At 41.0% G+C, this 12,012-nt stretch overlaps 1 protein-coding gene across 5 annotated transcripts; it reads left to right on the top strand.

Moving 5' to 3' along the window:
* The first annotated feature begins 1,007 nt into the window (after positions 1–1,007).
* Positions 1,008–5,728, top strand: Armcx3 (armadillo repeat containing X-linked 3). 5 transcript variants are annotated; one of them, XM_008848316.3, is made up of 5 exons: positions 1,008–1,165; positions 1,699–1,777; positions 2,088–2,149; positions 2,419–2,486; positions 2,777–5,728. In XM_008848316.3, exon 5 carries the CDS (start codon positions 2,920–2,922, stop codon positions 4,057–4,059), a length of 1,140 nt encoding a protein of 379 aa, XP_008846538.1. In that variant the 5' UTR covers positions 1,008–1,165; positions 1,699–1,777; positions 2,088–2,149; positions 2,419–2,486; positions 2,777–2,919; the 3' UTR covers positions 4,060–5,728. The 5 variants fall into 5 exon arrangements, with proteins under 5 accessions (XP_008846538.1, XP_029409504.1, XP_008846536.1 ...); XM_008848314.3 differs by having other exon boundaries at positions 1,010–1,165; positions 1,671–1,777; XM_029553644.1 differs by lacking the exon at positions 2,419–2,486.
* Positions 5,729–12,012: the final 6,284 nt, after the last annotated feature.

The following is a 12,012-nucleotide window of genomic DNA, read 5'->3' as shown; positions in this document are numbered from 1 at the left end:
TAATTATTCCTTTTTCTGTTTTTAAAAAAGTTAAAATTGAAAGTGAATTATTGAGATTATCAAGTTAATCAGTGAAATGGTTTAACAGTAATTGCTAGATGCCAAGTTCAGTCAAGTTTGCTTTGGTCTTTGTGTTCCTGTAATACCTATTTCATTTTCAGATGATGTTCTCTATTTGTATTCCAGTGTATTTCATAATGATCTGGGTATCCCTTGCTTGTCAGTGTGTGTGCCTTTTTATCTTACAGAGGTGGTTTCTCCTCCCTCTTTTCTGTTACCAGCTTTGGAGAGCTGAAAGCCTCTTCTTGGTTAACTTATGTCCATGAAAGTATGTTGCCTAGATTTACATATTCACAGACAGGCTGATTAGTTCTTTTGGTTGTGCTATATTCATTCAGCTGTGTTATGTATTAGGCCCCAGAAGATTTTGAGTAAAGTGGGTAACACTTTCCACCAAGTGAGAAATGTGGGACTTTTAGAGGCCATCACCTGACATTGATCTCTTATCTGTACTCTTTAAATTTTTCTAAAATGAAAATACCTTTATTGCATTTTTTTCCTCATAAATAGAATTCAGGCTGGGAGCAGGGGAAGGCAGGGTGAAGTCAACAACAAAAAGTATTAAGAAAGTAAAAGATATACTCTCATTCCAGGTTTCCTTTTCTGATGGCTTATTCACTTCAGATTTGGACTAGATTTCAGAGGAAATGGCAGATATTCATAGCCTGGAGGAGGGAAGGTCGAGGGAGAAAAGGCTGTCCCAGGAGTCTAGGGAAGGAAGAGTCAATCTTTTAAAGATAGTACAAGTGGCCATGAGCCCCAGGGGAAGATGCTGTCCTGTTTTGGTAATAGGAGGAAGGGAAGCACAAGTAGAGGAAGATGGGATTAGCAAAGAAGAAAGAGTTACAAGGCCTAGAATGGGGGAGGGAATGGAGGGGGGCGGGTCCTCTTCTGCCGCACTGCTGGTGGGAGGGGAAATTGGGGATCCGAGTTGGTGGATGACGTCGCTCTCACGTGACCAAGAGCTGACGTGTGCTGAAGTCCTTCTTGTCCTGGTCGTTGTTCCCGTCTGAGTACCAGCTCCGTATTACCCTGAGGGCGGGCAGGCCTGCAGCAGAGGGAAGAAGGAGGAGGAGGAAAAAGAAATTGTCCCAGATCCCTGCAGGTAAGTGCTTGAGGTATTCCATAAAAGTGGGGGTGGTGGAGGGCGGAGGGCGGAGACCGTCGCAGGTCCGGGGGCGCCGCCGTCGTCTCTCCCACTTGCCGCCTGCTTTCCAAGACATATGTCCCGCCTGCAGCCCATTTCCATGCTTTACAACGGTGAGTAGGGGGTGTTTGGGCAGGTGCCCAGAAATCGGGAGAGGGGAAATCTGCGAGCTGAGGCCTGAAATCCGGAAAGGGAGCTGTGGCCTGGGTGTTGGCCCCGGGTCCACCAGGACTGTGCCGGCGGGGAAAGGCTGAACCTGGGGGCAGGGGTGGTGAGGTGCAACGTGATGTCAGCCGAGCCCTGAGCAGGGTAACAGGGGTGGGAAACCTTTAACAACCAGGCCTCCGAATTAGGAAAGAGTTTCGTTCTCTGGGGACTGGTCCGTCCACCAAGCACTCAGTAGCGGCTGTTTCCCATCTTTCTGCCTGTGGCCGCGTCTTCCTGACTATGGCTCTGTGTCCAGTGGGTCCAAGTCTCTCCCGGGTGGCCAGTCTTTCCGTAGGTTGCGGCACAACGCCAGGGAAGAGAAGAGGAAGGAAATTAACCCAATCAGTGAAGGTCGATTTGAGGGTAAGACCGTCTGGAGACCCTAGAAGCGGCAGGGGTGGAAAAGCGGGGAAAACCAGAGAAGGTAATCTAGGTTTAGGTCTGAGTCTGAATGTGTTTCTCACACTCCCTGGACCTGTGGAGAAATGGCGTGCGCTGTGTGTGTGTGTGTGTGTGTGTGTGTGTGTGTGTGCGCGCGCACGCGCGCACTCGCGGGGGTAGGGGTGGGGGTGGGGGGCGGGATGACAGCAGGAAAACCTATCAGATAGTTTGTTCATAATCCTCCTCTCTCAACAGCACTTAGTGCCCATGTTTTCGATCTGTCATCCTGCAGGTCCGCTGTAGCAGGTGGCACCTCTTGAAGCAAGGGAGGAAGTTTCCCCAGGATCAGTAGAGGTCGGTGTTGGCGTGGGGGCTGCCTGGAATGGGGGAAGGGTTAGAAATCAGCCTCGGTTTGGACAGGCTCACACAATTATACTTTATTTTCTTACATCTGTCCATTACAAGCTAGGGAGGAGGGCAGGCAGGCAGGCGTGCGCATGTTTGGGATGGCACACTGAGGTTTAGCAAGAATCAGAGAACCTAGATGGTGAATCAGAAAAGCAGCAAATACACAAGTTAATGCATCAAGCCCTCAGTTTTCACTGTTTCTGTTCTCTCTGAAGATCACAGAGTGTTGGGCGTGGCATACTTAAAGGAAGAAAAGAAAGGGCAGACTGCCTGCCTCAAGGAGGTTAGTGCTAGGGTGATATTCGGGGTTGGGGGGGTCACGGGGACTACAAGGGAAGTTTTGGTGAGTGCCAGCAGAATTTGTGGACTTCATTGTCTCTATGCATGCTTAGGAGTGAAGACAAGAAGGAAGGGGTACTGACAGTGAAATGAGGGAGATAAGGTTTTTCTCAGCAGTCTGTGTTCCCTACCCAACACTCCATTACTGTTCTCTCCTTCCTCTGTACAACTGTCTTCATGGGGCAACACAATGAACAGAGAAAGTCAAACCCTGTTTTCTTCTTCCATTTCTAGTTCTACCTCCAGAACCAGCTATCCTGGCCTGGAAGTGACTGAAGATCACTCTCCACAGGCCTGCCATCAGGCTCACAGTCCTCTTCCCCCACCCAGAGTGAAGACCCTGTTTCTTGGTCCCTGCTGTTGTCAGGGACGATTGCATGGGCTACGTCAAGAAAGTAGGCTGGGTGACTGCAGGCCTGGTGATTGGGGCTGGAGCCTGTTACTGCATTTATAGATTGACTCGAGGAAGAAAACATAACAAGGAGAAAATGGCTGAGGGAGGCTCTGGGGATGTGGATGATGCTGGAGACTGTTCTGGGGCCAGGTATAATGACTGGTCTGATGATGATGATGACAGTAATGAGAGCAAGAGTATAGTTTGGTATCCACCTTGGGCCCGGATTGGCACTGAAGCGGGGACCAGAGCTAGAGCCAGGGCAAGGGCCAGAGCTACCCGGGCCCGTAGAGCTGTCCAGAAAAGGGCTTCTCCTAATTCAGATGATACTGTTTTGTCCCCTCAAGAACTACAAAAAGTACTCTGTTTGGTTGAAATGTCTGAAAAGCCTTACATTCTTGAAGCAGCTTTAATTGCTTTGGGTAACAATGCTGCTTATGCATTTAACCGAGATATTATTCGCGATTTGGGTGGTCTCCCAATTGTTGCAAAGATTCTCAATACTCGAGATCCCATTGTTAAGGAAAAGGCTTTAATTGTCCTAAATAACTTGAGTGTGAATGCTGAAAATCAGCGTAGGCTTAAGATATACATGAATCAAGTGTGTGACGACACAGTCACTTCTCGCTTGAACTCATCTGTGCAGCTGGCTGGACTCAGATTGCTTACCAATATGACTGTTACTAATGAGTACCAGCACATGCTTGCTAATTCCATTTCAGACTTTTTTCGTTTATTTTCAGCAGGAAACGAAGAAACTAAACTTCAGGTTTTGAAACTCCTTCTCAATTTGGCTGAAAACCCAGCCATGATTAGAGACCTACTCAGGGCTCAAGTACCATCTACATTGGGCTCCCTCTTTAATAAGAAGGAGAACAAAGAGGTTATTCTTAAACTTCTGGTCATTTTTGAGAACATAAATGACAATTTCAAATGGGAAGAAAATGAATCTACTCAGAATCACTTTTGTGAGGGTTCGCTTTTCTTCTTTTTAAAAGAATTTCAAGTGTGTGCTGATAAGGTTCTGGGAATTGAAAGCCACCATGATTTTTTAGTGAAAGTAAAAGTTGGAAAATTCATGGCCAAACTGACAGAACATATGTTCCCAAAGAATCAGGAATAACTTTTTGAGTCTGTAGTATAACAGCAACACACACTGTAAACTATTCCTTTTCTCCATCTTGTTTATATGGTAAAGAAATCCTTTCAGCTGCCAATTTTGAATAATGAATATCATACTGTATCATAGATGCTGATATTTAACCAAGTTTGTCTTCAGGTTTAAGCTGGATGAATGGATAGCACTACTTGTCCTGGAAACATGTTTGTTGCTTTTTATCTCTATGCCTAGATTGAAATATTTTATTGTTTCTTCTGCATTAAGTGACAGTGAACGAATTAATCATAAGTAAGCTCCCTTTTGTCATCTGCATTACTTTCATTTGTGCACCTTCAATAAAGTTGTATGTTAATGCTGGAAAGAAAAAAAAGGAAGAAAGAAACTATCCTTGTCTTTTGGTTTATAATCTAGTTGTAGGGATAAGAAACACACAAACTAAAAGAGGTTATCTGGAGCACACATTCCTTGTCAGATGTGTGTCCTCAACCCTCAGAGGAGGCAAAGCCGTTGGTGGCTGGCTAGATGAGTCAGCTAAAGCTTCAGGGAGGACACAGCCATTGCCCTGAATGGAGCACAGAATTTAGTGCATGGCACAAGACAAGAGGGAAGGGGGAATGATGTGAGAAAGGCACTAAGGAAGGAAAGCTTTTCTTATGGCAGTCACAGAAGTCTTCTTAGAGTGGAGAGTGTGGGGAGTAGAATTTAATAATCGCAAAAACTGAATGAAACCAGTTGTAGAAAGCTTTCTGAATGTATTCTGAACTAGAAAAGAATTGGAGTCCATATAAATGTCCCTGCTCGGACTGCGTCATCGAGGATGGTGTAACAAAAGGGTTCCTTTCAAACTCTGGTGGTGGGCATTTGACAATACATATTGTTAAGCCTTAAAATATGTAAACCTTTTGTCCTAAGGAGATAACTGAATAATTAGCCAAAGATTGTATGGGCAAGGCTGTTCATGTGAGCACTGTCTTAAAGTAATACACATTGGGAACAACTTTAGAGTCCAAAACACTGAATTAGTTATATAAACAATATCCAATATATATGATAAATATGCTCTTGGAAATCAATATTCTCTGAAAACAATATTCATAATGCAATGCTAATTGAGAAAGGTAAGTTAGAAAGCAGTATTCAGAGTATTATTTCATTTGGGAGCATGTTAGATCATGTTAAAAAGGACACTAAAATCTATGGAATTATATACATACACCCAATAGTAATAAGAATTATATTTGGATGAAAGATAATGAATGATATCTACTTTTTGTACTTTAATCCATCTACATTTTCTTACTTATCAAAAATTAATATTTATTTTAGGAAAGTTTTGAAAAAAAGAAACTACTGGGAAAGCAGCAGGTGATTAATTTGAATGTGTACTGAGTGGAAAAGTATTTAGGCCAAAAATGAAGTGGTTTGAAGTTTCTTCTTCAGAATGATAAATGACTGGTGAAGATAAGGTTTATTGTGAGATTGCAGCGATAGAATTTTACAAAGTACTCAATATTTTGGCATATAGTAGTTAATTAAGAAATGTGAGTATCCCCAAGTACACAGAATGTAGTATTAATGGGTTTTGGTTGACTTTTGTTTTGCTGGGGCATTCTGCCATGCTTCAGTGTCGTTTAATAAATAATAATAATAAAGGCTAACATTTATTACGTGATTACTGTGTAGAGTCATTTTTGCAAGGTAACTGTTGAAATAATTTCTCAAAGGAATGAGATTTAATCTCATTTCCAGGGACTGAAAGTGGCTCATCAGTTATCAGCTCTCCAGACTCCACAGTATAATCCCTTGTTGGTGTGAAGATGAGATCCTTGTTTGGATATGAAACCAAGAAAAGGTGCAGTCTTCTGTCTGGTTATAACTCAGTTTGGGCTCCAAGTTTTAACATATGTACTTTAATGTCTGTAGTAGACAAAAAGAGCAGCGGCTGGCTGGTTTCACGCTGTTGGCTATGGTAACACTAGTAAGTCATGCACGTATGGGAACTCATTTGTTAGTTTTAAGGCTACTACAGGAGGAAATGAAATTAACATTTTTCTTGTCCCTATTAGGTAAGAGAAAAATAGATTTTCATGATCGGCGGGATGGTGGATTCATTTAAAATAAATAGAATTTGATGTATTTGTATGATAATCAGATGCTCTATTGTCATCTGAATGAATTAATCCACCTTTCAGAGGAGAAGACTAGGCTGCAAATAAGAATTTGAGAGAGCTACCAGAGTTTAGAGGAAAACTGAGGATTGGGACCTGGATAGCTCCCTGGATAAGGTGCAGGGGCAAAGTGGAGGACTGTGAAAAAAAGAACTAGATAAGGGACTGCGGCAGCCGGTGAGAGAAACAGAGTTGAATCTGCCTGACTTAAAATTCCTTCTTATCAAAGGATAAAAATGAATGTTCTTTTGAGAAAATAGAGGCAAATAAAAAGTTGTCCCTTAAGCCAGTTATGTACAGTGACTACACACATGCACACAACTCAAATCAAACTATACTGAGCTTGCAGCACTGAGTGACTTTTATACCTGGGATGCAAAAACGGTTAAATGGAGTAATGGGAAGGGAAGTGGCAGTGTGGTTGGCACAATCCTGACTGGCATCCTCTGCTCCTTTTCTCCAACCCCTGTTCCTTTTTGTTCTTCCCCGTTCGCCCTTCCCTCCCTCCTTCCCTTTTTTGTCTCTATATCCTCCTGGGAGATAAGTTGGTGGTAGTCCGTCTATGCTACTGTGCTTTTGAGAAGGGACAGTGACTGCCTAATTCTGATGATAAAATGCCATTCACATGGGGACATTTATGTAGAATAATATTTGTCATTGCTGTGGACATAAAGTGATTCTGTGACTGGATGCCTAGGTTTTTTTGAAGCCTTGTTGAGCAGAATAGAGGCAGAATGGACTATTCTTAGTTTGGTGCTCTCCTATGTGTCCTGCATGTACTTTTGATGTCCCTATCCCTGGTACTATTTAGGCTGAGAAACGTGCTTGTTGGGCAAGTGCTGGATGAGACAAGTGTGGGACATGCCTAGGTCACATTCTGATGTCCCATTGTTTCCCTAGGATGTTGTCACTCTCAGTCAGTTTAGGAAGGGTAGGTTCAAGGATTGTGAGTGCAACTGTGGCAGCTCATGGGTCAGGGAGAAGGCAGTTTCCTCTCATTACAGATACTAGAGACTCAGAGGATATCCTGCTATTTTGGTTTTGTTTTCATCTAATAGTTTTAGGGTCTATGTCAATCCAAATGTGCTCAAAGATAATTTTCTAATAATGGGGTTCAGTTGGTTATATATTGCTCCTCACCACCACAAAGCATAACATTTCAAACCTCAAAAGAAACTCCAGTGTGGGTAGACAAATTGATGTAGTTCAGATAAATTAGATATTCATGGCTTTCTTTGGTTTTGCCAGGTTCCCTTGAGAATGGCTTTTAACATAGCAATAACATATGAGTATTTTCTGTGCCAGCTGTTTACATTAGGTTTGCATCCCACCCCAGGCTGAAGGTTGTCCCTGATTTGTCTGTTGAAGCTGTGGCTCCTTCTTGCTTTTTGCTCAGAGCTGTGTCAGCTCAGTTTAGGGGTTCCCAGCATGCTCTGCCTGAGGGCGTGGTGGGGGCAGGTTAAAAGATATTTAGAACTCAGGATGCTATGCGTCTGTGTTTCACCTTCTCCACTGGGGCCTTGTCAGGCATGAGTTGAGGGCTTGGGCAATGTATGTGCCTGAAGAGGTGTGTGGGAGGAGGGGAGGAGAGGGGATGGGAAGGGTAGGCAAGGAATTCAAGCTCTTCTGGAGTGCTTTGTCCTGGTGGTTTCAAGCAAATGTAATTTGATTCTCTATTGAGAGTGGGCTGACCATTAACATCCCAAGTGCTGAAAGAAGCTTTAATCTAAGCAGCTTTGTTTGTGCATAGAGCTTGCTCATTTATTGAGCCTTTCTAAGCTTGCAAAGGACATACCATGCTATTGAATAGAGTGAGACTTTCTTTAGACAGTAAATCCATAATGATAACTTATATTAGTTTGAAAAATAGAATTAAACATACCAGATTCATAGAATCTGCTACTCAGAACATTTTCTTCCTAAGATCAATTAGATGTAGGTCAGAATTGAAATCATCACAGAAAGTTGTTTATTTAGTATGCAGGGAACCTAACCAACTTAATTACCTGTACTATCACGCAAGAGAACCTGGTGCATCATATCTGCTATGGAAATTGACTTGTCTCTAAATTCCAGTGCATATATTCAAGAGCTCAAGCACAATTCTCCCTGAATATAATTATAAACTTTGTCTACCTAGATGCTTCATTAAAGCATCAGTGTGTGCTGGTTTTTTGACTATTAAATCATCAAACTGGCTGTTAGAGGTTAAGGGGTACATACTCTATTTTAGCAATGTGACTTACTGTTTTTTTAAAAAATCATTATTTTAAAGATTTGTTTTTATTTTATGTGGCTCTTTGTGTGTATGCCATGTGCGTGTGGGTGACCTTGTATGCCAGAAGATGACATTGGATTCCCCGGAGTTGCAGTTATCATCAGTTGTGAGCTGCCTGACATGGGTACTAGGAACTGAGCTCTGGTCCTTTGCAAGAGCAGTAAGTGCTCTTAACCGCTGATTCATCTCTTTAGCCCTAAACAAATTTTAAGTGATAATAGTAGTATGAATTTATGGGCTACAATGTGATATTTGATATATGCATACATTTCACAATGATTAAAGCATACCATTTAACATCCACATCACTTCATAGGCTTAAATGTTTTGTTGTGAGAATATTTAAGGTATTAAAGATTGACTTTTAAATAACTGTATTAACAATAGTCACTATGCGATACAGTAGAACACTAGAACTCTTCTGGTCTAACTGAACATTTGTACTCTTTGATTAATATACCCCTTTCCCCTTTCCCTCTCCCTACCTCTCAGCCCTGGTAAATCCACTCTACATCAGTGGGTTACAGCCATATCTGGGTAATGGGAATAGCCTCTCAAGCAGGACTGATAATACTTTTGAGACCCATATGTAACTCTGGCTGGTCTGGAATTCACTGTGTAGACCAGACTGGCATTGAACTCAAAGAGAGCCTTCTGTCTCTGCCTCCTGAGTGTTCATTTAAAGGCATGTGCCACTGTCCAGCAAATTCATTTCGTTTGGTTGTACAACACACACAGAAATGTGATTTCTGGGTCATAAGGCAATTTGTTTTTTAATTTTTAAAACACACACTGGTGGGGCTGGAGAGATTGCTCAGTGGTTAAGAGCACTGTTTGCTCTTGCAGGGGAGTGGGTTTCGAATCCTAGCACTCACATGAAGGCTAGCAACCACCCATAACTAGTTCCAGGGAATCTGACACCCTATTCTGACCTCCACAGGCATTGTACAACATGGGTGCACTTACATATGCAGGCAATACACCCATCCATGTGAAATAAAAATTAAAAAAATTAAAAACAAAACAAAACAAAACCCCCCAAAACACCACACACTGGTTTCCAAAAGAACTTTATATCCTTACCCCATTCACCTGCTTTTTGTTTGTGTTGTTTCTTTGTTTTGGTTTTTGTTTTTAGCCTCCCTTGTGCTGAGATTACCAGCAAGTACTGTGACATCCAGCTTCTATTTGTATTCTTATAAATCAAATTATTTGCTTATTTTTAAATGATGAACTATTTAAATTCCCCTTGTATTCAAAATATTAATTCTTTGTCCCATTCTGCAGCTTTGTTCTTAGTTTTATATAATGTCATTTACATATTATTTGATCTTGTTTCGTGTGCCTTGATGTTATAACCAAGAAATAATTGCCTGGACGAATGAATGTCAAAGAGCTTTCTCCCTATCTTATTTGAGAGCTACATAATGTTAAAACTGAACTCCTCTATGCAATGTATTCTCCCTCACATATTGATTAATGTCCTTTTTCTCTGAGAATTTTTCAGTGGTAAACAGTACCCTCTGATAAAATGGTTTTGAAACCCAGGGCTGGAGAGAAGGCTCAGTGGTTAAGAACACCGGCTGCTCTTACATAGGATCTGGGTTCGGTTCCCACCCCCACATGAGTAACTCTGGTTCCAGGGGATCTGATGACCTTTCTGGACTCTGAAGGCATTGTACACATGATATACTTACATGCATGTAGGGAAACCAGTCATACGCATAAAATAAAAAAACTGAAGCTTTATAAAAATTGATGTATCTTCAGCTGATTTGTGTTCTTATGTTTTCTAAAATGTGAATTTAACTATGTTCATGCTATTTTTGTGACTTTCAACAACCTGTAATAAAATCCAGACCTAATATATATATATAAATCCATAAAGGAAAACTTTAATTTTTTATTTTCTTCCATAATGTAAAATGATTCAAATGGATTTTTTGTTAGTAAAAATGGAATACAGAGAAGATTGAATAAAACAAATACTTAAAATAGCTTATAAATCTTCAACCCATTTAAACTGATTCAGAAAATGCTCTTTAAATAATGAATTATTGTTTATCATCTTCAGTCAGCTGTTATTTAGGTCTATAAAATGTATAGTCAAAAACTGGAAGTGTTACCAGTGGTGAATGGGATGTTGATGATAATGGTGGTGGTGGTGGTGATGCATGCCTTTAATCCCAGCACTTGTGAGGCAGAGGCAGGTGGATCTTTGTGAGTTTGAAGCCAGCCTGGTCTACAAAGTGAGTTCAAAGGCCAGCAAAGGCTACATTAGTGAGATCCTGTTTCACAAAAATCAAACCGAACTAAACCAAAACTAAAAACCAAAAGAAAGTGTTTGGCTACGGACACAGGTCAGTTGATAGAGTGCTGGTCTCTCACACACAAAGCCTGGGTTCAATCTCCAGGACTGTATACATTGGGTAAGGTGATATGTTCCTCTAATCCCAGCATTTAGGAGGTGGAAATGGGAGGATCAGAAGCTCACGATCAATCGCTGCCACAATAAGAGCTCAAGATCAGACTGGGTTTTACAGAGAAATTGGAAGTGTTAAATTGCACTACTTTAGATATGGAAATTAAATTCTGAATTCCTTTCTTTGGATACAGTGGCAAACCTTTTTATTATGACTACCATAACTTTCATTTATGAGTACGTATATGCTGCATTCATGCAATCATTTTTGTTTCGATGGCTAATGGTAGGGATTACTGAGATCTAGAAATTATTTTTTTGTCTATTTTTGATCATTGATAGATCTCTCTGATATACTTCTTCATCTTAGAGAACAAAAAGTTAGTAAGTCAAGGCCAGCCTGGTCTACATTGTGAGTTCCAGGACAGCTGGGGTTACAGGGAAACCCTGTTTCAAAAAGACCCCCCCCCAAAAAAAGTCCACATTATGGGACTGGAAAGATGGCTCATAGGGTTAAGAGCACTGGCTTCTCTTGCAGAGGAGTAGGGTTTTGTTCCCAGGCTCTACATGGCACTAAAAACCATCTGTAACTCCAGTTCCTCGGGATCCAGTGTCTCTGTGGGCATTGCATGCATGTGGTGCATTTCCATATGGGCAAAACACTCATACATATAAAATAAAAATAAAGAAAATAAAGGCCACATTATAATTTTTGCATCGGAGGACAGGTTTTTGCATTGAACTACTACTCTGAGAGAGCTTTGGAGTTATCAACACTCTCAGAGGTTGTCACAATAATCATATTTTATTTTAAATGCTAAAAGTAACATATACTTACTAAAAATTAAAACATATTATATACTTAACATAATGTTGGAATTCCAGGTGTGTGTCACCATGCATACTTAATGAATCCTTGAAGTTCATTTGCAGGTATTTCATTGAGAGTTTTTGCAACTGTGTTCATGTGGGAACTTAAACTGTATTTTACTTTTTTGCTTTGTCTTTATCCAGTTTTGGTACCAGAGGAATTCTGGCTTTATAGAATTAATTTAGTAGTGTTCATTGCTTTTCTATTTTTTAAATTT

Source organism: Nannospalax galili, unplaced genomic scaffold (assembly GCF_000622305.1).
Source record: "Nannospalax galili isolate Female #2095 unplaced genomic scaffold, S.galili_v1.0 scaffold3, whole genome shotgun sequence".
Lineage (NCBI taxonomy): Eukaryota > Metazoa > Chordata > Mammalia > Rodentia > Spalacidae > Nannospalax > Nannospalax galili.
Note: the sequence above shows the minus strand (reverse complement) of the source record. Positions and strands in the feature narration are given on the sequence as shown.

Bases quoted from the DNA above. Each gene is read 5' to 3' on its own strand.
- Armcx3 (XM_029553644.1), top strand. From the start codon at position 2,920: ATGGGCTACGTCAAGAAAGTAGGCTGGGTGACTGCAGGCCTGGTGATT.